This window comes from Mizuhopecten yessoensis, unplaced genomic scaffold (genome assembly GCF_002113885.1).
Source record: "Mizuhopecten yessoensis strain PY_sf001 unplaced genomic scaffold, ASM211388v2 scaffold5893, whole genome shotgun sequence".
In the NCBI taxonomy this organism is placed as follows: Eukaryota; Metazoa; Mollusca; class Bivalvia; order Pectinida; family Pectinidae; genus Mizuhopecten; species Mizuhopecten yessoensis.
The window spans coordinates 153,765-180,168 of NW_018406276.1; the positions used below are offsets into that span (position 1 = coordinate 153,765).

Consider the following 26,404-nt stretch of genomic DNA (forward strand, 5'->3'; position numbering starts at 1 on the left):
TTTTGAGCCAGCCCTACCCCCAAGGGCTGTAGGGTGGGGCCCAAAGGAGTCAGTGTGCAAAAATTTCTTCATTTTCCTTGTTTAGAATCAGAGGTGCTAGTTTCAAATACTTTTTAGTCTTAAATCTGTATGCTAGATATTGAATAAGGTGGTTTTATTGTTTTTTGTCACTGAATAATATTTCTGTTCATGTTAAAAACAAAATCAACTCTCTGTATAAATATATAAGGTGACCGTTAAGGTCCATGGGCCTCTTGTCTTTATCTATGACATTAGGTCAGGATTGGTGTGCTGAGGTCTTGGTACACATTTGTACATCTTCTACATCGGTACAATAGATCTTCATTTATGATACTTTAGTTGCCTTTTCTTTATCTATGACATTAGGTCAGGATTGGTGTGCTGAGGTCTTGGTACAAATTTGTACATCTTCTACATCAGTACAATAGACCTCCATTTATGATTTTTTCAATTGTTTTTTCTTTATCTATGACATTAGGTCAGGATTGGTGTGCTGAGGTCTTGGTACAAATTTGTACATCTTCTACTTCTGTAGCCAATCTGACATCAGACCTAAATGATTTTGTTGTCAGGTCAATGAAACCTTTCTGTAAGCTTACATTGTAATGTGTCCTTGGTCAAAGTATATAGAGACTCGTTCAAGGTCTTACAAACAGTTCCAGGTGGCAAGGACATTATTCTGATCTCTGTATCCAAATCTTGTTGGCAAATGTTATGACATGTTAAAATAAAGTAGAGATATATATTTATGCCAATAAGTACAACATGACAAAAGTATAGGTATCAGTATGATGTATATTCGTTGGGTATATAGATGATATATTCATGTGATACATCAGATACAGCATAACATACAAATGACATTTGGCTTGAAAACTATCTCAGCTGTTCCCCTTATACAAATTTTTGAATCATTTACCTGATCAGTGTGCGACAGTGTAAGTAGACCACCAGTAAAGATGATTCAGCCGCTGCATGGCCCTCGCTCAGCTGGAGGGGGACTGATATACTGCCGTAATGCATGTTACAAGAACTCTTCGAGAACACTACGTGACCCTCTCACAAATCCGGAAATCCACCCAGCAGTGAATTCCATCACAGTACATGAGACAGTACCATGCAAATGTTTTGCAAGAACTTGTGAGATTCTTTATTATGTAAACTTGAGATCTGAATATCTCATGAATCGAATGATGAATTGATATATGAAATTATTTGAACTTGGGGAAAGATGTATACGTTGTAAATGCTGACAATGATTGACTCGTATTGGTCGAGTTCTTCCCTGCGTGCCGGGTAGGTCATGCACATTGCATGTTTAAAACATCCGAATGCTGTGATGAACTCCCCTATAGACAGGGACCGACACAGTCTGTTATCGTTATTTTGGGACTGGTACGAGGCGGAAGTTTGTTCCTGCACCTCGTAGTAGGGAATTAGAAGGGAGGCTAGATTAGTGTCCTTACCTTCAACAATCTGTCGGCGTAATGACAGCGCCATCAAATCCATTTGAGGAATGTCCTCCGGGGCAACTGGGCCTGTCACGTTGTGTGATTCAAGGCTCGCACTTACCTGAGCTGTGACACTTACATTTTGGCGGTTATAACTGTCCTCGAGCGTGAAGGGCTTTGGGACTTTCTCTTTGTCCCCTAGAAGTCGTACGAGGACATTCTACATACCCGACATCGTTTCACACAAAGTTTTTAGCATGGGCGACGCCATGTTGTTTGGTACAGTAGACCTCCATTTATGATGCTTTAATCGCCTTTTCTTTATCTATGACATCGGGTCAGGATTGGTGTGCTGAGGTCTTAATGGTACAAATTTGTACATCTTCTACATCAGTACAATAGACCTCCATTTATGATGCTTTAATTGCCTTTTTCTTTATCTATGACATGAGGTCAGGATTTAGGACATTATTCTGATGTCTGTATCCAAATCTTGTTGGCAAATATTATCAAATGTTCAAAAAAACCTATAAATATATAAATAAATAGTTTAACAATTACTGTGTTCAGCATTATGGTTGTGACAACTAGTGTAAGACAGACGAATGACATCATTTCAAAACTGTGCATTCTACATCAGTACAATAGACCTCCATTCATGATGCTTTTACAAATGTATTGCCTTTTCTTTTTCTGTGACATTGGGTCAGGAATGGGGTGCTGAGGTCTTGGTACAAATTTTTACATCTTTTACATCAGTACAATAGACCTCCATTTATGATGATTTAATTGCCTTTTCTTTATCTATGACATTGGGTCAGGATTGGTGTGCTGTGGTCTTGGTACAAATTTGTACATCTTCTACATCAGTACAATAGACCTCCATTTATGATGTTTTTAATTGCCTTTTCTTTATCTATCACATTAGGTCAGGATTGGTGTGCTGAGGTCTTGGTACAAATTTGTACATCTTCTACATCGGTACAATAGACCTCCATTTATGATGCTTTTATTGCCTTTTCTTTATCTATGACATTAGATCAGGATTGCTGTGCTGAGGTCTTGGTACAAATTTGTACATCTTCTACATCAGTACAATAGACCTCCATTTATGATGCTTTTATTGCCTTTTCTTTATCTATGACATTAGGTCAGGATTGGTGTGCTGAGGTCTTGGTACAAATTTGTACATCTTCTACATCAGTACAATAGACCTCCATTTATGATGCTTTTATTGCCTTTTCTTTATCTATGACATTAGGTCAGGATTGGTGTGCTGAGGTCTTGGTACAAATTTGTACATCTTCTACATCAGTACAATAGACCTCCATTTATGATGCTTTTATTGCCTTTTCTTTATCTATGACATTAGGTCAGGATTGGTGTGCTGAGGTCTTGGTACAAATTTGTACATCTTCTACATCAGTACAATAGACCTCCATTTATGATGCTTTTATTGCCTTTTCTTTATCTATGACATTAGGTCAGGATTGGTGTGCTGAGGTCTTGGTACAAATTTGTACATCTTCTACATCAGTACAATAGACCTCCATTTATGATGCTTTTATTGCCTTTTCTTTATCTATGACATTAGGTCAGGATTGGTGTGCTGAGGTCTTGGTACAAATTTGTACATCTTCTACATCAGTACAATAGACCTCCATTTATGATGCTTTTATTGCCTTTTCTTTATCTATGACATTAGGTCAGGATTGGTGTGCTGAGGTCTTGGTACAAATTTGTACATCTTCTACATCAGTACAATAGACCTCCATTTATGATGCTTTTATTGCCTTTTCTTTATCTATGACATTAGGTCAGGATTGGTGTGCTGAGGTCTTGGTACAAATTTGTACATCTTCTACATCAGTACAATAGACCTCCATTTATGATGCTTTTATTGCCTTTTCTTTATCTATGACATTAGGTCAGGATTGGTGTGCTGAGGTCTTGGTACAAATTTGTACATCTTCTACATCAGTACAATAGACCTCCATTTATGATGCTTTTATTGCCTTTTCTTTATCTATGACATTAGGTCAGGATTGGTGTGCTGAGGTCTTGGTACAAATTTGTACATCTTCTACATCAGTACAATAGACCTCCATTTATGATGCTTTTATTGCCTTTTCTTTATCTATGACATTAGGTCAGGATTGGTGTGCTGAGGTCTTGGTACAAATTTGTACATCTTCTACATCAGTACAATAGACCTCCATTTATGATGCTTTTATTGCCTTTTCTTTATCTATGACATTAGGTCAGGATTGGTGTGCTGAGGTCTTGGTACAAATTTGTACATCTTCTACATCAGTACAATAGACCTCCATTTATGATGCTTTTATTGCCTTTTCTTTATCTATGACATTAGGTCAGGATTGGTGTGCTGAGGTCTTGGTACAAATTTGTACATCTTCTACATCAGTACAATAGACCTCCATTTATGATGCTTTTATTGCCTTTTCTTTATCTATGACATTAGGTCAGGATTGGTGTGCTGAGGTCTTGGTACAAATTTGTACATCTTCTACATCAGTACAATAGACCTCCATTTATGATGCTTTTATTGCCTTTTCTTTATCTATGACATTAGGTCAGGATTGGTGTGCTGAGGTCTTGGTACAAATTTGTACATCTTCTACATCAGTACAATAGACCTCCATTTATGATGCTTTTATTGCCTTTTCTTTATCTATGACATTAGGTCAGGATTGGTGTGCTGAGGTCTTGGTACAAATTTGTACATCTTCTACATCAGTACAATAGACCTCCATTTATGATGCTTTTATTGCCTTTTCTTTATCTATGACATTAGGTCAGGATTGGTGTGCTGAGGTCTTGGTACAAATTTGTACATCTTCTACATCAGTACAATAGACCTCCATTTATGATGCTTTTATTGCCTTTTCTTTATCTATGACATTAGGTCAGGATTGGTGTGCTGAGGTCTTGGTACAAATTTGTACATCTTCTACATCAGTACAATAGACCTCCATTTATGATGCTTTTATTGCCTTTTCTTTATCTATGACATTAGGTCAGGATTGGTGTGCTGAGGTCTTGGTACAAATTTGTACATCTTCTACATCAGTACAATAGACCTCCATTTATGATGCTTTTATTGCCTTTTCTTTATCTATGACATTAGGTCAGGATTGGTGTGCTGAGGTCTTGGTACAAATTTGTACATCTTCTACATCAGTACAATAGACCTCCATTTATGATGCTTTTATTGCCTTTTCTTTATCTATGACATTAGGTCAGGATTGGTGTGCTGAGGTCTTGGTACAAATTTGTACATCTTCTACATCAGTACAATAGACCTCCATTTATGATGCTTTTATTGCCTTTTCTTTATCTATGACATTAGGTCAGGATTGGTGTGCTGAGGTCTTGGTACAAATTTGTACATCTTCTACATCAGTACAATAGACCTCCATTTATGATGCTTTTATTGCCTTTTCTTTATCTATGACATTAGGTCAGGATTGGTGTGCTGAGGTCTTGGTACAAATTTGTACATCTTCTACATCAGTACAATAGACCTCCATTTATGATGCTTTTATTGCCTTTTCTTTATCTATGACATTAGGTCAGGATTGGTGTGCTGAGGTCTTGGTACAAATTTGTACATCTTCTACATCAGTACAATAGACCTCCATTTATGATGCTTTTATTGCCTTTTCTTTATCTATGACATGAGGTCAAGATTGGTGTGCTGAGGTCTTGGTACAAATTTGTACATCTTCTACATCAGTACAATAGACCTGCATTTATGATGTTTTTAATTGCCTTTTCTTTATCTCTGACATTGGGTCAGGATTGGTGTGCTGAGGTTTTGGTTCAAATTTGTACATCTTCAACATCAGTACAATAGACCTCCATTTATGATGCTTTAATTGCCTTTTCTTTATCTATCACATTTGGTCAGGATTTAGGACATTATTCTGATGTCTGTATCCAAATCTTGTTGGCAAATATTATCAAATGTTCAAAAAGAACTATAAATATATAAATAAATAGTTTTAACAATTACTGTGTTCAGCATTCTGGTTGTGACATCTAGTGTAAGACAGACGAATGACATCACTTCAAAACTGCATTCTACATCAGTACAATAGACCTCCATTTATGATGTTTTTAATTGCCTTTTCTTTATCTATGACATTAGGTCAGGATTGGTGTGCTGAGGTCTTGGTACAAATTTGTACATCTTCTACATCAGTACAATATTTGCGTTGGCGTTTGCAAATCATCCTCACGATTCGTAGTAACCTGGATGCCATCTTGTCGCACGGAATTGTGGGATCGCGCACCTCTAGACCTCGCGTCTCTCAGTTTTTTTTAACCAAAACCGTTCGTTTCTCGTTGGCCCTGAACGGTACCGCCAAAATTGTCAATTCCTCTCGCAAACGAGCTAAAGTCCAATTATCCAGCATTTCCGGATCGTATGGAACAACTTTGGGATTCCTACGTTTAGGTCCCATGTCTTAAAACTATTGTCTCACAATATAAAGTTGATAGGCCTAGAAAGGTAGGCACGGTCGAGTGCACGTACAATGTCAAGTTCACACATAAAATGACGAATCACGGCGAAGTATTTCGCTCGCTACACTTATATAGGAAGTGCGTCACGTCCTTAAACACAAAGTTGTAAGGTAGTAAAAATAGGTACAACAGTATACGATTAGTAGGCTGCTTTACTCCTCGTGTGTAACAACTATGGTCACTCTGGCCGGTAAAGTAGGGAATCAGCAGAGCGGCCAAGTTTATATCCCTTCCTGAAATTATTTGCTGTCGCAATGAAGGGGAAACTGTTTCGACTTACGGTAGTGTTTCTGCTGAAAAGCCATATCGCGTTCTTTGAATAAAGCTCTCACCTTGTGATGCGTTAGTCTCAAGACTCCTGTATGCGGTCTCCAAGGTGTACTCTGCTTGAACAAGTATGCTCGATTCCGTGGCAAGTTGATTTTCGCTGCCGGCAGCCGCTGCAGGAGAAAATCGACGCCTGGAAGAATTTGTCACGGAACTCACTGTAGTGGCGTTGCTACTAACGGAATCATTAAATCGTCTTTCAAGTCTGACATAACTGTCTTGAAGTGTAGAAACACTCTCCGCCAAACTAGTGACGATGGCGACCAACGTTGGCATTTGCAAATCATCCTCACAATTCGTAGTAACCTGGACGCCATCTTGTCGCACGGAATTGTGGGATCACGCACCTCTAGACCTCGCGTCTCTCAATTTTTTTAACCAAAACCGTTCGTTTCTCGTTGGCCCTGAACGGTACCGCCAAAATTGTCAATTCCTCTCGCAAACGAGCTAAAGTCCAATTTTGCAGCATTTCCGGATCGTACGGAACAACTCTGGGATTCCTACGTTTAGGTCCCATGTCTTAAAACTATTGTCTCACAATATAAAGTCGATAGGCCTAGAAAGGTAGGCACGGTCGAGTGCACGTACAATGTCAAGTTCACACATAAAATGACGAATCACGGCGAAGTATTTCGCTCGCTACACTTATATAGGAAGTGCGTCACGTCCTTAAACACAAAGTTGTAAGGTAGTAGAATACGTACAACAGTATACAATTAGTATGCTGCTTTACTCCTCGTGTGTAACGTAGCCACACCTTAAGTCCAACAATCACGCAGAAAGTAAACAAACGTTTCTCCTCGTAATAATCCACGTTACAACGTAACAAACCGACGAATTTTAAATCCTACGGCGATGACTGTCACTAGTAATCATGGTGTAGTTCAAGTTAAATCCAATAGTGTAGTTAACACTTGAAAAGTCGAGGAAAAACAAACGATGAGAATCCGCCAAAAACAAAGAATGAATAGGGTGCTGTCAATACTGGTACCCCTCTAGGGGATAATGCTGATTGGTCAAAATCTACCCCACTCATTAGCATAAATATATCAACAACTTGCATAGAGATGCGTATGACTAGCTACGATATCAAGATGACACGACACAGGAAATAGACCTGACAAAGCACATATTCTTGTAATAAACAACACAAAGAAAAGATATAAAATGTACATGAACATTTAGTGCATTTTTTTTTTTTTAACCTAACGAATTCATGACTAAACAAACCATACACTAAACAAGTCATACATGTAGAAGTACATATAGTTGTATACAAACTATAATTTTAACATTTAACATGTCAAATTATCATCTAAAGATGTTCCGAGTATGAATCAGGCACCTTTGAGGTTCCCGAAGGGGTAAACTGTCGTATTATAAATTGCTATTGACTGATTTAGATATGTTATGTCTGACCAATGACTACCGTTAATATTTGCGTAGTGCGCACTTTTTTAAGAGGAAAATGAAGTGTCAAGAAAGGGGTGTACACGATACTCAAGAACAATACAAAACCAGTCCTTGGTCACGACCATTTCTGGTAAATTTTTCGAGGATTTTCGGAAATGTTTTGATGTATGCTAACAGCAATACAACTGCTAAATTTGGTTGAATAATCCCTGATTTCATTGCCAATTTAACAATTACGAAAAGTTGCAAGTTTAAGTCATATAATACTATAGAATCGGATAAATAAACTCGAGTAAAGTAGGCTCAACTTTTCAGGACGTTACGTTGTGAATTGATAAATACCACGTATCAGGAAACATAGCGAAGAATTGCATCGGATTTATTACTCTGTGGTTAAAATGTCGTTCAATCCCGAAGCCTTCCGATACACGTTGTTACAACAAACAACAAAAAAGGTAAACTACTTGCTTGATTTGAATAATCAAAACAGTTCCATAAACTGCACATTATGCTTAGTGTAATTATTTCTCTATTATTGTATAAAAGAATGAAGCTACATAGAAATAGTATGTTAAATTTGTTAAACAATAACAAATCAAATCTACGCTATATCGGCTGAGGTTCAGCTTATCATTTTAATGGTCCCAGTGGGGGTATCCCACTACTGACCCTTTAGCCCTTCAGCCAGAGGGAGCTGATCACACAGCATGACCCCCTATACAGCTCAGCTAGTACTGATTAGCCTACACTTGTGCAGCTAAAACTAATTATTACTTCTCAGATAAATTGAGATGATATGTCACAATATTTCTCTGTCAGTCATAGTACCTTTCTCCAACTCCTGTAGCTTCTGGATGGCGTCATCTTTGCGTACATAGAACAGAGAACATGATTCCTTGTCTATGAGATAATTTACACTTGGGTGTAATTCATCTTCATGTGGGGCGGACAGATCTACTATAAGACGTGGTTTCCCAGAGTATTTTCCCACACCTACGCCTATGGGGCTTAAACGGTATTTATCGAAAGTAAACGTTCGAATGGACCCTGTAAAACTCCCTTCTCCACTTCGCTTTGAATTAATTTATCCACCAAATCCGACTGTGTTATCGCAGACTGAAGATTTTTACACTCCTTTGTTGGTAGCTCGGTTTTTGATATAAGAGTGTCAAAACCTTTGGACAATCCTTAACACAGGTAATCTATAAACATTTTGTCTGGGTGGAGATCAAGTTCTGTACGGAGTTGGTCTATATTTACAGGTGTGTTAACGTGTACGTAATTGTCCTCTATCAGTCATTGGTTCTGTTGTGTGTTGTTTTGGACTCCTGTCCCCGATTTATTGGGTTGCGATCCATTGTTGCCGCCTTTGCACGAATCTGCCCCATGGCTAGTAGATTTACAAGACGTGCAGGCATGATAGAAGAAACAACCATCGCCTCGTGAACATTTCCCCGAATTGAAGTTGGTACACAATTCTCTTTTTGTTGTTAAACATTGTTACACATTTCACTTTTTGTCTGTCGAATATATCGGTATCCCTGCCTTGATAACCCTGTTGGTTTGTAATTTGTGCGCCTCCATTTCCATAATGTAAGTCTTTTTGTACCTTTTTTCGGGGCAGAAAGCAGTGTTGTGTGACGTCAAATTGCACAATTGACAAGAGTTCACCCTAGTGTTTCCCATGATCATGGCCAGTAAACCATTATCCTTTAGGACCCAGTCCACCTTGCCTATATTATCATTTAATGCCGCTGCTGCCCTAGCCGAAAACTGGCAGTGGTAATCGTAGAATTTCCCCCCGTAAACATTAGAAATTTCTACGATATTGACTTCATATCTATCCAGTTCAATCCTCCCATGGGGGGCTTTCTTGTACACCGTTCTTTTGTACTTCCCGAAAACGTTTATAAACTTGCTGATAGTCAATGATTTTGCAAGTCTGGGGTCTTCTGTTTCATTTAATGTAATGTTTATAGCCGAGCCGTCCCTATCGTAAACCTCCCTGGGTTTGTGTCTCGGCATTAGAAATTGCGCCAGATTGACGTCTTGTCCTTCCCAAATAAGTTTCTCTGGGATACTGTCTATGTGGGGGATTGATTCTGAGGGAATACCGAACTCTGATATGGGCAGTCTGTACCCACCTGTTGCAGACGTAGCTCGGGTATACTCCTTCTCGTCTGGCTCTGTCTCAGGGTTGACTGCAGTGTTTGTAGTTGTCGGTGATACTGTGGGGACATTTCTTGTCTTCATAATCCCTAGCACAGCAGTCTGCAGTCCCGCGACTGTCTGCTGCATGGATTTCATTGCCTCCATCATGTGTTTGACAGCTTCTGTGTTTTGATCCATGGGCGCAGCCATATTTGTTGGTGACGTCACGNATTTAATACCTTAAACTACAATTCCGAAGTGGCTGAGAAACAGTTTCCACGAGGGGCAGGGTGTTGGCAGCATATCCGAATGTTGTCCTCGTTGCGTTTGTAGCTGGTGTTTCCAATTGGGCGACGCTACCTGTTGCTGCGCTGGGCCGGTTCCCAAGAACAGAAAAAATCACAGAAAATCCATGTAATCCTTGTTCCAATGATCAAGGATGTCCCTGACACAATATAATGACACTTGAAAAATGTCAACAAAAGCATGTGGTCAAACGCTACATAAACACAACAGCCTAGCGTATGTAGAATAAAAACTTGAACCTCGTAAGAAATTAGTGATGTATGTTAAACTGGCGGAAAAGTGTTAAAGATTTAAGAAACAAAAACAGACAGTGCTGATGCTGAGACTGCTTTCAACTGACTGAAGACGTTATCAATAGGGCTATCCCTATAGGCTGAATGACCATTGGTCAACCAGGTCATGTGACATACTGTACACCAAACCAAATATGGTAGCGGAGGTCGACTGGTAAATGTTGTGTACAAACAATTTTTTTGGTAATCCCGAATAAACATATGTCGTCTTGGAATCCAATACAGGCCCAAGATCACCTTCTGTAGGTCTGCGCTGTAAAATTGTCAAAATATAACTGAATAAACATGTTAAAATAATCATATGTGAACCGGTAAGCAATTAAATCAGGAATCCCACTTCCAATGTGGAAAACTTGCTAATTAAAACAGGCCAAACTTAGGTGTATTATGATAGTAATATAGCTGAGTGTCCATTATGTTACCAATTTTAAAATTTATTATTGATAGGTAAAAAACAGGAACTTTAACTTCAATTTTGTTTTATTTAGAACAGCAGTACAATAAAGCCAACCTCGAACAGATGCCACTGTGATGGATGAATGGGCAGTAATTTGAAAGCGTCCGAAATATCTATTTTACACATTGAATTATTCTTTCCTAATGTTTGTATCAATTTGATAGCATCGTCTATGCGCACATAACACAGGGAACAATCCTCCTTATCTATTAGGTCTTTGACACTCGGGTGTTCGTCATTGTCGTATGGTGAAGATAGGTCCACTATCAAAAGGGGTTTACCAGAGTACTTCCCAGATGACACCCCTATTGGACTGACTCTATATGTTGAGAATGGTAATATATTAAAGGGTCCTTGTAAAAATCCTTTTTTAGTCTCACTTAGAATAAGATTGTCGACAGTGTTTTTGTCGTTAAAAGCCGACATTAGGTTTCTACATTCTTTAATGGGAAGAGTAGATCCTACCACCATAGTATCAAATCCATGAGTCAGTCCATCGCATAAATAGTTCAAAAACTCACGGTCCGGATGACCGGTCAGTTCATAGCTCAGTCGTTCAATATTGACCGGAGTTGTTGCCACTTGTCATTGACAGGGGTTAATGTTACTGTCCTCACTTTGGGTTACCCTTTGTCGTCTGTCCCTCAGAGCAGTAGCTGCTTTTAACGCAAATTGACAATGGTAATCATAAAACCTCTGGCCGTATACGTTGGCAATCTCAGTGATGTTTGCTTCGTAACTGTCCATCTCGGATCGATGCATCGGGAATTTTTCGCACATGACCCTTTTAAATTTCCCAAAAGCCGTCACAAATTCCGAAATGGTCAAATGTTTATTCAACCTGGGGTCCTCAACTTGATCATTAATGTGGACATTAATGCCAGGCTGTTTATCTTCAGTCTCGTATTTAGGAATTAACAGGGAGGCCAGATTGATGTATCTCCCCTCGAGGATTTTCTTTTTGTTATTGTCAGACACAATGTCCAAGTGAGGGATGCTCTCGGACGAGATGCCATCAGATAAAGAATCAAAGTAGTTACCTGATTTTCCTGTAGAGCTCGTGGCAGCCGCAGCGTGTGTGTTGGTCACCGCGTATGATTTCTCCGTGTGTACGTCTGTGGGTTGACGTTCCTTATTGCTGTTGGAGACGAGAGCGATAACAGTCTGCGGCAGGTCCATCATTGTTTTTTGCATACCCTACATTGACAAAAGGAGTCCCTCCACAACATTCACACTAGGTGTGGCCATGTTTTTTGACGTCCGCATACCCACTTCCGGTGTGGTGATGGGTGATGCGGTTGACAGAGCCTCGGCACATCGAAGTAGTTCCGTACAATTTTCGGATGTACTAGCACTTGTCGTGGTGTTGACGTCCGACACGGGCATAGGTGTTAAGCCACTATTGTCATTGTCTGAACTAATCACTTCCTGGTTCGAATTCACTAGTCCCCGAACTGGGCAGCCTCGTACAACCCCACTTTCACGCCGCCTTCCCACATTTTCAAGATACATAGTTTTAAGCGTGGCTTTTGTAATTCCTGTTGATTGTATTCCTGTATGATTGTCCAGTTGTTTGGGTTGGAATTATCCCACGGGACGGTTCTGGCAATCTGATTAAAATCATCTGTTACATGGCTCCGCCTGAACATCTGAATGTGTCGTGGTTAGGGTCACGTTCAAGTGACCTTTAGATTAACCAATCAGAGGCGCGCTGGCAAAAGTTTGCCAGCAAATCGGAATATCATGGTTGATGGATAAATAGCGAGGGTATCGAACAGATTAGTTTTCAAAAACAAATATGGCGGCGGGAACTGACGTTTCTACGACGCCAAGGAAAACGCACCCATTGGGTAAAAATTGCTTAGGCAACACCGCCATACAGTCTTTCTTCTCTAATAAAGCTTCGAATATCTGTTCGGGTTTCAGACGATCAATCTCAAATAACTTCAGAACTTTCGCATCATTCTCATCAATGTCCACCATATTTGTTACAACTCCGTGCGCCCTTTTGAAAGAGGATCTCTGATTGGTAAAAATTTAACGAGTATTTATAGATATAAAGGTCACCTGAACGTGACCCTGACCGCGGCACACTCAGATGTTCAGGCGTAGTACGAAGTTAACGAAGCCATGTAACATATGATTTTAATCAGATTGCGGTTCTGGTTGTGGTTCTCGACCTACGGCTCGCCATGTTAACTCATTGCCCCCTGCAGCCATTTTCTGACTGGCTCCCTGTAGCCTCATTGGTTGCTACAGCAGCTGCTCCCTGAACCAATATTGCTGCCGGGAGTGTTATTTACACCTCATATTTTAAAATGGTTATAACATACTTTTGTGTTGTTATTTTGTAATTGAGTAAAGAACAAAAATTGTTAGTATGACACGTTATTTTCAAGTTACAATAAAATAAAATATCTACTTACTTGGAATTTATTGTTATCTGTATTACATCTAGTGGAGTTGATAAAAATTTCATGCCAAGTTTTTTTTTCACAAATGTTTTGTCACTGTATTCTTGTTTATAACTTATATACAACTTATTTTCAACCACAAATGAGTGTTTTTCCACTCAAAATTTTATGCACTATGGTTCAAAACAAACCACACACAGGTGAGCCCCACAGGCAGAACACTCCCACTTCCATCAGATCGATTTTTGTCTTTAGAACATTGACGACATCTCCCTCTTTTAGCACACTCCTTTGGCCAATGTCCAACTCCATTTGGATCAAGATTTGACACACGCCTCCTCTTTCTTGTTGCTCTGAATGTTCCAAGCAAAAGTTTTGCAAGATTCATTCAAAAGGATAGAAGAGACCTGTCCTTATCTCTGCCTGTCTTTGTCGTCAAGTGGTGGTTAGCGGATTCCTTCATAAGAATGAAGGCGTTGGCAATAGACAAGTCCAGGAGAAAGTGGAAAATGTACGTCCACCACCTCTTACACATCCTGTATGTGGGGTACTCTGTCCTTGTCCGATCAGCCTTGTCAACACCATTCATCTTCAGGTTGTACCGCTACACAACACTGGGGCTTTGCACCTGTCGCTGTGTCCCATCTTTCTGGCGCCCCGGTACTTGAGCCCCAACTTCTGTTGGGTCATCTGCTGTTGACAGAAAGTAGATCACTTCCTTTTTCTTCCAGGCATAAGCCACCATCTTCCCCCTCTGAACAATTTTGACATCCCCTTGATTTTTTACACACTTGGGGTGAAGAAGCCTAGCTGGGAATTCCTTTCGGTTTGATTGTGCTGTACCCCGTGCATATGTACTCTGTCTTTTCAAGATTTCAAATAGCTGGAAGCTTGTAAAATAATTGTCCAAGTTCACAATGTGATTTTTGTTCGCAATGCTTCTTGTCAAATTTAGTACCACTCGTGTTGTCAATCCATATCTGGCATTGGTTTCATCTCCCTTTTTCCCCGTGTAGACGTCAAACTCATTTGCGAACCCATTTTCAGAGTCGGCACTCATCCACACCTTGACCCCGTATTTTGTAGGTTTGGCAGGTAGGTATTGCCGAAACCCCAGGCGGCCCCGGAATGCAATCAAAGCCTCATCAACGCTGGTGTTTTGATGAGGCTGATATTCGTCAACACATTTTTTCTTTACAATATCCATGATTGGACGTTTGTGGTGAAGGCGGTCGTGTCGAGGATTGTCGCGGGGTTGGTTTTTAGTAGAATCATTCGCATGAAAATACTGTAACAGTTTATCAAATCTGTCCCTTGGCATGATGTTGGGAATAAATAAATTCCCAAACATATAGTCTGTGGACCAATACATATCCATTGATGGCAGCTGTACTATGCTCATGTATATACGAATCCCCAAAAACGCTTTTATTTCTTCTACGGTTGTCGGCGTCCAATTAGGGTTCAGCCTATTTTCCGTTTGCTGTTCCGCATACAAATTTGTTTGAACAGCCAGCAGGGAAAAATATCAATGAAAGAAAGTCCATCTCGTTTTTTTCCGCACCCAAGATTGTTGTTGGCCCCACAGCATCGGTAAAAGCAGGTACTGAAACCGTCGTCAAATTTTCTGACCACGGTAAAATCTCGTCGTCATCGTCACTGCTTCTCGACGAACTTTCGCTTTCAGAAGAAGAAGAATCGCTAAAACTGATGTCCGATAAAGCATCTTCATTATCTTCTCCCCTTTGAATGGCTCTCGCAACATCGTCGGCTGTAAAACCTTCTAAATCCGCTTCGTCCGAACTGGTATCAAAATTGAAAACCGCCCCAGCCATGCTTGTTGACAGCGTTCCATATGAGTAACTTTCATAGTAAATTCCTTTGATATTCACGGGAAATATGTGTCATGTGACCTATATAACGAATGGAAAGTTCTATACCTACCTCCTGTGTTAGTTTCTTACAAAGATTCAACCAATCAAAACCACCGTAGCAAGTATTTTAGACCTATCGTAATTGTCACTTTTAAGCGACTCTCGGGAAATCCATCATGGCCGCCGCTGTCGGGATACAGTGATGGGTAAGACTGACGCCCAAATGCGTCAACAGGGGGCAATGAGTTTATATGGCCTGATTTATTACATCCAAAACATTTTGCATTTTTGAACCTACAATCGTATGCAAGACGTCGGTGCTCACCACAATGCCTGCACGGTTCTCCTTTGCCACGTTCAAAGTTCCTCTGACCATCTGACCTTTTCCGTCTGTCTCCAGTTCTCACAGAATTTAAGGTGCTTGTCTCTTTCAGTTCTTTTAATTCTCGTTGGAGTTCAACGACTTAGCTGGCTAAGTCCACTGTATTGTTGCCCTTCACTGACTCCCACATATAACCATATTTTATAATGTCCTGCAGAGACTGTGGCTCTTTCCCCAGAATGAAACGCTTTACCTCCTCATTCAATCAATTTAGGACAATGTCCTGGACTTCCTGTGGACCTCTGCCTAAATCGTTTCCTAGGGTTTGGACCTTCTCTATATATGTGCGGACTTCATCTTTGCCTTGCCGACCCTCCAGAAACTCCTTTACCAGTCTCGGCCTCGATATTGCACTTGGAACAAACCTGTCCTTAAACTCGATAATAAGAGTTTCAAAATTGTTTTGTACCTCCTCTGTTAGTGAGTAGTACCAGTTTTCTGCTTTGCCTGCTAGGTACAGGGAAAACTGTATCGCTTTGTCCTCCTCCTTTAGCTCACTTGGTCTGAAGGACCAAGGTGAGCTTATGCCATACCGTTGCGTCCGTCGTCTGTCTGTCCGTACGCAACAATTTCTTTAAACAACTTCTTCTTAGCCACTGATTGGAATTCAACTAAATTTGACTGGAAGCATCCCTAGGTTGTGGGGATTCAAAATTGTACAATTGATGGGGCTGACCCCCCAGGGGGCTGAGGGGCGGGGCCAAAAGGGGTCAATTTGGCTGTATTGCTTTAAGCGACTTCTCTTCTGGAACTAAAAAGTGGATATCAACCATATTTGACTGGGAGCATCCCTAGGTGGTGGGGATTCAAAATTGTACGAATGATAGGGCTGACCCCCCAGGGGGCTGAGGGGCGGGGCAAAAAGGGGGTAAATTGGCTATACTGCTTTAAGCGTCTTCTTCTCTGGAACTAAGAGATGGATATCGATCCAGATGAGGTATGAGGGTGAACCCATGGCTCAAATTAATTGAAAATATTACCCTAGCGATACTGAGGAGTTTCGTTGAGTTCCACAGACTTTTGGCTGGATCCAGATGAGGCATGAGGGTGAACCCATGGCTCAAATTAATTGAAAATATTACCCTAGCGATACTGAGGAGTTTCGTTGAGTTCCACAGACTTTTGGCTGGATCCAGATGAGGCATGAGGGTGAACCCATGGCTCAAATTAATTGAAAATATTACCCTAGCGATACTGAGGAGTTTCGTTGAGTTCCACAGACTTTTGGCTGGATCCAGATGAGGCATGAGGGTGAACCCATGGCTCAAATTAATTGAAAATATTACCCTAGCGATACTGAGGAGTTTCGTTGAGTTCCACAGACTTTTGGCTGGATCCAGATTAGGCATGAGGGTGAACCCATAGCTCAAATTAATTGCAATCGACAAACTTCATAACAGTCAAAATTCCTTCTTTTCTCTCCTTTCCAGTAAGGAATGAAATGAGTTCCACACTGAATGGTCAAAATATCTGTTTTTGTAAGCCGTGAGAGAATGGTACCTGTCAAAAAGAGTAAATATTTGGTAGGAGTCTGAAAGCGAGTGTAAAGCTAAACTTGTGTTGAGAATAGTTTTCAAGTAAAGGAATGCAACAATGACTTGACGACAGCTCGTTCTAGTTAACTCGAAACTAAGGCCGACTCGCACTGTATTCATATACTCAACTAAGAAATTGACGGGATAACTCAATTTTCGATCTCAGTGGCAGTTCTGAGTTTATTTTGCCTGTTAAAATCTTTCAATGCATTTTTTACTGAATGATGAGCTGCATGTAGATTACACATTAATTTCGATGGCATAGCTAGAAAAGGAAGCCCGTACTAAAATTGAAAAAAAAAAAATTCTTCCAGAATCTTCATGTACAGTGCCAAATACTGTTAACTTTGCTGAATTGATGAATAGTGATGACAAATATGTTCTCATTGTTTATCAAAATACACTAAATTGTAATGTCTATTTTCAAGTAAATTTCATGTAATTTTCAATATTATTGCCTTCCAGTTGCATAAATATATGTGGGGCCTTTAGTTTAATAAAAAGTTTCAAAGTTTCAAAGTGTATTTTCTCTATTTAGATTGCACAGAAAGTTCACAAAGTCCAAATAGGGACTTTAAAGACAGTAACGGGAACACGAATATTATAATAATAATACTTTATTGCATAAAAATTGATAAAAAGCTTACAATTGTTCGACAACAACAACAACAACAACAACAACTAGTGTTTCCTATGTAAATGTGTGATCAATCCCGAAGCCTTCCGATACACGTTGTTACAACAAACAACAAAAAAGGTAAACTACTTGCTTGATTTGAATAATCAAAACAGTTCCATAAACTGCACATTATGCTTAGTGTAATTATTTCTCTATTATTGTATAAAAGAATGAAGCTACATAGAAATAGTATGTTAAATTTGTTAAACAATAACAAATCAAATCTACGCTATATCGGCTGAGGTTCAGCTTATCATTTTAATGGTCCCAGTGGGGGTATCCCACTACTGACCCTTTAGCCCTTCAGCCAGAGGGAGCTGATCACACAGCATGACCCCCTATACAGCTCAGCTAGTACTGATTAGCCTACACTTGTGCAGCTAAAACTAATTATTACTTCTCAGATAAATTGAGATGATATGTCACAATATTTCTCTGTCAGTCATAGTACCTTTCTCCAACTCCTGTAGCTTCTGGATGGCGTCATCTTTGCGTACATAGAACAGAGAACATGATTCCTTGTCTATGAGATAATTTACACTTGGGTGTAATTCATCTTCATGTGGGGCGGACAGATCTACTATAAGACGTGGTTTCCCAGAGTATTTTCCCACACCTACGCCTATGGGGCTTAAACGGTATTTATCGAAAGTAAACGTTCGAATGGACCCTGTAAAACTCCCTTCTCCACTTCGCTTTGAATTAATTTATCCACCAAATCCGACTGTGTTATCGCAGACTGAAGATTTTTACACTCCTTTGTTGGTAGCTCGGTTTTTGATATAAGAGTGTCAAAACCTTTGGACAATCCTTAACACAGGTAATCTATAAACATTTTGTCTGGGTGGAGATCAAGTTCTGTACGGAGTTGGTCTATATTTACAGGTGTGTTAACGTGTACGTAATTGTCCTCTATCAGTCATTGGTTCTGTTGTGTGTTGTTTTGGACTCCTGTCCCCGATTTATTGGGTTGCGATCCATTGTTGCCGCCTTTGCACGAATCTGCCCCATGGCTAGTAGATTTACAAGACGTGCAGGCATGATAGAAGAAACAACCATCGCCTCGTGAACATTTCCCCGAATTGAAGTTGGTACACAATTCTCTTTTTGTTGTTAAACATTGTTACACATTTCACTTTTTGTCTGTCGAATATATCGGTATCCCTGCCTTGATAACCCTGTTGGTTTGTAATTTGTGCGCCTCCATTTCCATAATGTAAGTCTTTTTGTACCTTTTTTCGGGGCAGAAAGCAGTGTTGTGTGACGTCAAATTGCACAATTGACAAGAGTTCACCCTAGTGTTTCCCATGATCATGGCCAGTAAACCATTATCCTTTAGGACCCAGTCCACCTTGCCTATATTATCATTTAATGCCGCTGCTGCCCTAGCCGAAAACTGGCAGTGGTAATCGTAGAATTTCCCCCCGTAAACATTAGAAATTTCTACGATATTGACTTCATATCTATCCAGTTCAATCCTCCCATGGGGGGCTTTCTTGTACACCGTTCTTTTGTACTTCCCGAAAACGTTTATAAACTTGCTGATAGTCAATGATTTTGCAAGTCTGGGGTCTTCTGTTTCATTTAATGTAATGTTTATAGCCGAGCCGTCCCTATCGTAAACCTCCCTGGGTTTGTGTCTCGGCATTAGAAATTGCGCCAGATTGACGTCTTGTCCTTCCCAAATAAGTTTCTCTGGGATACTGTCTATGTGGGGGATTGATTCTGAGGGAATACCGAACTCTGATATGGGCAGTCTGTACCCACCTGTTGCAGACGTAGCTCGGGTATACTCCTTCTCGTCTGGCTCTGTCTCAGGGTTGACTGCAGTGTTTGTAGTTGTCGGTGATACTGTGGGGACATTTCTTGTCTTCATAATCCCTAGCACAGCAGTCTGCAGTCCCGCGACTGTCTGCTGCATGGATTTCATTGCCTCCATCATGTGTTTGACAGCTTCTGTGTTTTGATCCATGGGCGCAGCCATATTTGTTGGTGACGTCACGTGCTTAAACAGTTCAAGAACTGTTCAGGAACTGTTCTTGAACGTTAAACGAGACAAACTGTTCTTGAACTTCTTGTTCAAGAACAGTTCTTGATTTATTCAAGAACAATAGTCTCAAACAATCAAGAACAGTTCTTGAACTTTATTCTAAGAACAATTCAAGAACAGTTCTTGATTTATTCAAGAACAATAGTCTCAAACAATCAAGAACAGTTCTTGAACTTTATTCTAAGAACAATTCAAGAACAGTTCTTGATTTATTCAAGAACAATAGTCTCAAACAATCAAGAACAGTTCTTGAACTTTATTCTAAGAACAATTCAAGAACAGTTCTTGATTTATTCAAGAACAATAGTCTCAAACAATCAAGAACAGTTCTTGAACTTTATTCTAAGAACAATTCAAGAACAGTTCTTGATTTATTCAAGAACAATAGTCTCAAACAATCAAGAACAGTTCTTGAACTTTATTCTAAGAACAATTCAAGAACAGTTCTTGATTTATTCAAGAACAGTTTTAAGTCTCAAACAGTCGAGAACAGTTCTTGAACTTTATTCTAAGAACAATTCAAGAACTGTTCTTGAACATTCCTTAAAAGTAGTTTTAACAACTGCAACATATCAATATCAGAATTTTATATAAGTGTTACATGTACATTTGTATAATACAAAGTAATTAGACACTAGATGTTGAATCTACATGCCAAATGCATCATTGATGATCAATACAAAAATAATGTATGCAAGTCAAGATATTTGACAGAACAAAAATACTATTTAAAGAAACCTTGAAACAAAAACCAATATACTCAAAAAATGTTGGGGAATCTCTACAAAAAAGTTTGTATCAAATAATCCAAACAAATGAAAGGCCGATCAGAAAAACAGAACAACATGATGACAGTCAGGCACTAAACTATTGGATCACTGCAAGTTTTACTTGACCGACGTTCCATCTTCACAAGATTGTCAAACTTTTTTTTGAAAGTGTTCCTGCTGATGGAGCATTTCAGTAGCAGAACCTGCTCCACCAGCTTCACTCTTTCTGGATCAAGTGGGGGCCTTGCTTTCCCAGGGGAGTGGAATGTTTTTTTTCCAGTCCTAGAACAGGACACAAGGTCCTGTCTTGAAAAAACTGTGAGAGTAATTCTCCTCATACACTCGTTGATTTCTTTTTCCAAGTTCCCAATATGACCCACAGATTTCAGTAAGTTGTCCACTGTCAATGTGGAGGACGAAGCTGTTGAGGTCAGTGTAGTGCTGGAGGAACTACCCTCTGTAGTAGCAGGATTACTGTTTTGACATGTTCCAGAAAGTTCAGAAAATTTCCTCTTCAAAGACTTAAGGGAGGACCTTAAGTCTTTCACCTCCCTTTCCAGATGGTCAACCCTCTTCTCCAGCCTTCGACTGCCACTGAAAAATATGAAAATTAAAAAACATACAAAATATAAGATTTAAAACCAAATACCTATGCGGGTAAATTAATCAGACAGTTAATAAGCCTTAAAAATATTGGGCCTCTAGTCTAAGTTCTGCAGATCACTGATAACATTTTATTAAATAAATAATTTATGGTTTAACAGATATTATATATATAAAATAAACTTTCCTTGAGGATGCTAGAAAGTTTGTTATCAAGTTTTATTTGTTTATTTATATGTTTGACAAGTAATAATATTTACCTAGGACGCAAATTGGAAATGTCTTTCTTTAAGTTTGAATGCTGTTCTTCACCTGTAAATACAAAAATAATCTGACATTCAACCATCAGAATAAAAAATACTCCAGCTGTCTCTCCATTACGTTACATTATGTAGTTCATCATTGATTCAACCAGATTTGTCTGATTGAAACCAAACTTTGGGTTGCGGTGTTAAAAACAACCCTCACGTTCAATCTGCTGTCCAATAGAAGGGTCTAGACTGGCTGTATTCAGCAACACTCTACCTAAGGTCCCAGTGTTTATTTCCTGTTATATAAATTGGACACCACAACATAAATTGTGTACTATAGGAGTTTGTCAAATACCTATGAATGTCAGTTGTATTAGGTCTCTGTTATGGTTTATATTGGTCGCCAATACTGTAGATGTACCTTTCAGGGGTCAACATTAAGCACAATTTTCACTTGTCTAGTCGCACAAGTTACTATCAGATCTAACTTGTCCAAACACTTGTAAACTGTCGGAAGTATTTCTTTCAAATATCAAAATAGACGAATATTTAGAAAAAGATTACAAAAGGTAATTGTATAAACACAGAAATCAAGCTTTGTTCAACAACCTCAAGTGAAGAGACAGTAGCAAATATATGGGTTATGACACTAGGAGATACATTTCTCTGATTCTACTCGATTTGCTCGTAATCATTACGACTTTTAAATGATACTAGCACATGTTTTATAATATTAGCACATGTGTTATATTAAGAGTGGTTTTGTGATATTACGAGAAGTTATGATTACCTGTGGGCACAGAGCCAAATTTTAGGTATAAGATGTAATATTACTTTGGAAGTCAACATTTACAATTGAATTTAGAAAAATATAATAAAATTAATCCACATTTTCATTATCATTTTGAGAAACGGACAATTTCATTTACAAATCTACTTGTCCCATCGGACAAGTACACAGTAAAAAACACTTGTCCGACCACAAAATCACCTGGACGGATAAGTCAGGCAAATGTTAATCTTGAGCCCTGCCTTTGGAGACCCGGGTGTAAGCTATGTGCGACGTCATGCCATCTTTTGAAATTTCTGATAGCTCTTATATTCTGGTCCTTCACATCCTCTGTCAAAATAGAAACTTGACTTTTATCTGTACATTAAAATCTATTTCATGGTGGGGGCAAAAAAATCAGTATGATTTGGACTCACCTTGGTCTTGCTCCTTTCTAATCGGCTGGGTGTTCATTTCCTCCTGAGTGGTGATGGTGTCTCGTTCTTCAATGACCGCCAACTGAACTTCCATTTCTTCAATGACCACCGGCTGGATGTCCATTCCTTCATTTGTTAATCTACATGTATCTCTTTCTTTGTCTGTTAAAAAGCGAGTGTTTTAATACATCATGACACATTTAAAGTTTTTTTTTGTGGTTGACAGAAATTAACACTTGCTAATAGCATAATGTTTCAGACTAGATTGCAAATACAACAAATTGCTATAGCCCATTTACAACTAGCAACTGAAAGTAAATTTAAATCTTCACAACATAACTTCAGTATTAATGCTTAACTTAGTATTTAGAATCAATGTTTAGGTAAATTTAATTAGGTCCAAAATACTTATCTCTTAATCGTGATATGTAAAACATATTTGCATGTCTTAATTGCCTTTAGGCCAAAACAATTAAGTGCATTTCCTGTTATATATGGGCCTTGACTTCAACAGAACAGTGCTAATTTGAAATTGTCCATAAAATGTTTCAGGTAGGTATGAAAAATCCAGGTAGGTTAAGGAAAACAGTGACCAGAACACACATATATTTTATTTTGGCCTTATAAAAAAAGTTTGAGTACTATAGATAAACTTCTGTTCATACCAATAAAAGTGTTGTTCCTAGTAGTATCTGAATCTGCTTCTTGGCTTAAATTTACTACTGCTTCAGCTGCCAGTTCTGGATTCATGTTTTCCTCGTAGGGAAATTTCAAAGGAAAAACTCCATTTTTCCCCTTCTTCACCATCAAGACTGATCTGTCATCTGAAAATGAGTGTCAAAATGAAAATTGTGCCATAAACATTAAACTGTGATAAAAGTAGAAAAATCGGTGTGTCACCTCAACCGTAAATTAACAGTGTGGATATAATTCTAATATACCTCTCAAGTTCTTTAACTCCAAAAGTACACAACAGAAATTAATTCAAATATTGTACCAATAAGCCAACAATTGTCAAAATCCATCCATTAAAATGTCAGGAAAATGCTTTTAAACGAAGTTGCAAACTGATGCAAGGAACTAAAAAAAAAACGTGAAAGAAATTTAGCACGTCCCTGTAAATATAGTATAAGTTTTATTCATTTTTTATTTAAACGAATATATAATAACGAGATTTCGTCGACACAACGGCACATGTATATAAAACATTAATTTCTGTAGAAACGCTGGGTAAAACCTGGGGCATAATAAAATCCTCTGGTTTTACCCACCGTTTCTACAGAATAAAACATGGCACACTTTCGTCTGCAGCAGGTGAATTTTTGCCTGTCTTTTGGTCATATAAAATGTGATAATTTGCGGACTTTCCTCGTAATTTCAAAATACATGAAAATTTTCCTGTGTCTAACAATAAGCATCCTAGTATCGCATCATGCCCTCCCGTATTCGAATATATTTTCAAATTTTGAGTCGGATTTTCGATCGGCCTACAAAACAGGCTAGATCTACATACCTGATATTTCAGAAATCCTGGCCCTGTAGGGCTTCTTCCCAAATAGTGCTGTGATGAATTCACCTTCCATGTACTGATGAATTGGTTTTCTCGGCAATTTTACGTTATCCAAATTTACCACACTGGTAAATTTGTCATTCCACTGGACTATCGCATACTTCGTCTCGGGCCATTTTTCTGTTTATCAACTGGTCAATTGCGCCAAAATCCAATCAGCCAATGAAAACACTTCTCTCAAATGGCTACAGAGGCTGACCAATCAAGTGACCCGGTATATGCACCAGTGCAAACCGCGACTGCTATTTCGAAAGAATTATCTAGAAAAACGCTATGTTGTTTGGATGAAATTGAATAGAAAATTTTTATGGTTGAACTATTAATATCAAATTATTGACTTGAAAAATATACAGAAACAACTTTTACCACGTTATTGATTTTAGAGGCTATATACAGAATCATCAGAATGTTTACAGTTCGCGGGATCGATGGTAAAATCGACGGTGTTCAAGAGCGCTAACTACACAGACACTGACGGCGATTTAGGATGTCGGAGTCTGAAAGTTTAGGAACCAAAGAAGATAATTTTCGAATCGATGTGGATGGAAAATTCAAGTGTTTGATCTGTGAGAACAAACTATCTTCCAAGCAACGAGTGTTAGTTCACCTGCACTCGATACATGGATTGAGTAAGTGTATTTTCTAAACGTTCTGACTTCCGTCTTTCAATTTCATCTCTGCCAGTTTGGTTTGCGCCGAAACATTACAGTACAGTAGAGAGTAACGTAATGACGTTGCGCATTTCGGCCGTTTTTTTAATAGTCTCAAAGAAGAAAATGAATATTTCTTCAATTCCTATTACGACAAAGAGAGTCTTACAAGAATTGTAAAAAAAAAATTGAGCCATCACAGCAAACTTAACGGCGATTTTTCGTCGATCAAAACTTAAGTTGGCAGACAGTAGGAAAACTGTGATATTTTTTAATGCGGAGTTAATTCGGCCTTGATGGATCTGATGGATCTGCATCTGTGACATGTTTCTGCTAGGAATAAGGGGAACTGTCCAATCACATTTGCAGTCCTTGCTTTTAAAAGTGCGAACATACTTGATGTTATTTGTGTAAACATGAATACATTTAATTTTTGAATTTTTTTTCATGGATGCATATGTGTCGAATAGAGAGGCTAGAAATTAAATAACTTTTTATTGCTATACATGTACATAATATATGAATAGATGGTTTGCATGTGAGCAGGCATTTCTTAAAATTGATATACAGGTACAAGATTAGATTATGCTTAAAAGTTGCCAATGAAAAATGTTGATGCATTCATGTTTACAAATATCAGCAAGTTTGCCCTTCACTTCAAACTCAGTGTTGCTGTCTGACCGTGGAATTTCTTTAATGTCAATAAATTTTGTCGAATTTACAACCGGTAGCATCATTCCTTTCCCATCACTAGGACTACACTTTGAAATTCTACTGAAACCGTGGAACATCTTGTGTTTTGTCAAATGTTCATGTGACGCGGGAAATGGATGTTGGATCTAAATTTCGACACTAGAGAGAGATACGGAATTTCTTGGATCGATCGGATGACTGTAAACTCACATATTTTATTTTTTGGCCTAAGCTTTATTAAACACATGATGCACTGATTTCAATCAATGACCCTTCCTCGATCATGTCGAGGTGACAGCAGAAACCTTTAATAACTAGTATGATCCACATGATTTTGTGAAATTTTAGATGCCCACTTATTTTGATAGTTTCCTTCGGGCTAGGAACAAGTTTTGCATTTATTTGTATGGTATATACTTTGTATTTCAGCACCTGTGAAAAGAGTGAAGAAAAAATATGTGGATGATGAGTCTGCTGTGGTTCCAAGATCAACATTTTACAGATGAAAAAAGCAAAAAGTTCATGACAGCAGTGCTAAAAGAAATCTTTATAATCTTGAAGGCAAGTTTCTTTTAGTTTCTTAGGAGTAATGTCAAACAGTCGAGAAATTACAATTCAACAATTATTTGATTTTTAGGTCACCTGAGCTTTAGCTCAAGTGACCTATTGCTATCCGTTTTCGTCCGTCGTCGTCCGTCGTCCGTTAACATTTTACATTTCAAACTTAAAGTCAAGTTCTGCTGGGCCGATTGAACTGAAA

The 26,404-nt window shown here is 38.8% G+C and overlaps 2 protein-coding genes across 2 annotated transcripts; both read right to left on the reverse strand.

Moving 5' to 3' along the window:
• Window positions 1-13,457: 13,457 nt before the first annotated feature.
• On the reverse strand, window positions 13,458-16,116 carry LOC110451264 (piggyBac transposable element-derived protein 4-like). Its single transcript, XM_021499183.1, has one exon. It carries the CDS (start codon window positions 14,781-14,783, stop codon window positions 13,986-13,988), a length of 798 nt encoding a protein of 265 aa, XP_021354858.1. The 5' UTR covers window positions 14,784-16,116; the 3' UTR covers window positions 13,458-13,985.
• A 5,356-nt stretch (window positions 16,117-21,472) lies between these two features.
• Window positions 21,473-24,167, reverse strand: LOC110451259. The gene is made up of 3 exons (XM_021499177.1): window positions 23,397-24,167; window positions 22,732-22,893; window positions 21,473-21,586 (listed from the first exon to the last, which is right to left on the reverse strand). Exons 1-3 carry the CDS (start codon window positions 23,536-23,538, stop codon window positions 21,531-21,533), a joined length of 360 nt encoding a protein of 119 aa, XP_021354852.1. The 5' UTR covers window positions 23,539-24,167; the 3' UTR covers window positions 21,473-21,530.
• Window positions 24,168-26,404: the final 2,237 nt, after the last annotated feature.

What these genes read in the sequence shown, in the direction of transcription:
- LOC110451264 (XM_021499183.1), bottom strand. Translation starts at nt 14,783, where the DNA reads ATGAGCATAGTACAGCTGCCATCAATGGATATGTATTGGTCCACAGAC.
- LOC110451259 (XM_021499177.1), bottom strand. Translation starts at nt 23,538, where the DNA reads ATGGTGAAGAAGGGGAAAAATGGAGTTTTTCCTTTGAAATTTCCCTAC. An exon ending in TAGGAACAACACTTTTATTG is followed by an intron (nt 22,894 to 23,396) that starts GTATGAACAGAA and finishes GCTTTTTAACAG; the next exon opens with ACAAAGAAAGAGATACATGT. An exon ending in TAGAAAGGAGCAAGACCAAG is followed by an intron (nt 21,587 to 22,731) that starts GTGAGTCCAAAT and finishes TTGTATTTACAG; the next exon opens with GTGAAGAACAGCATTCAAAC.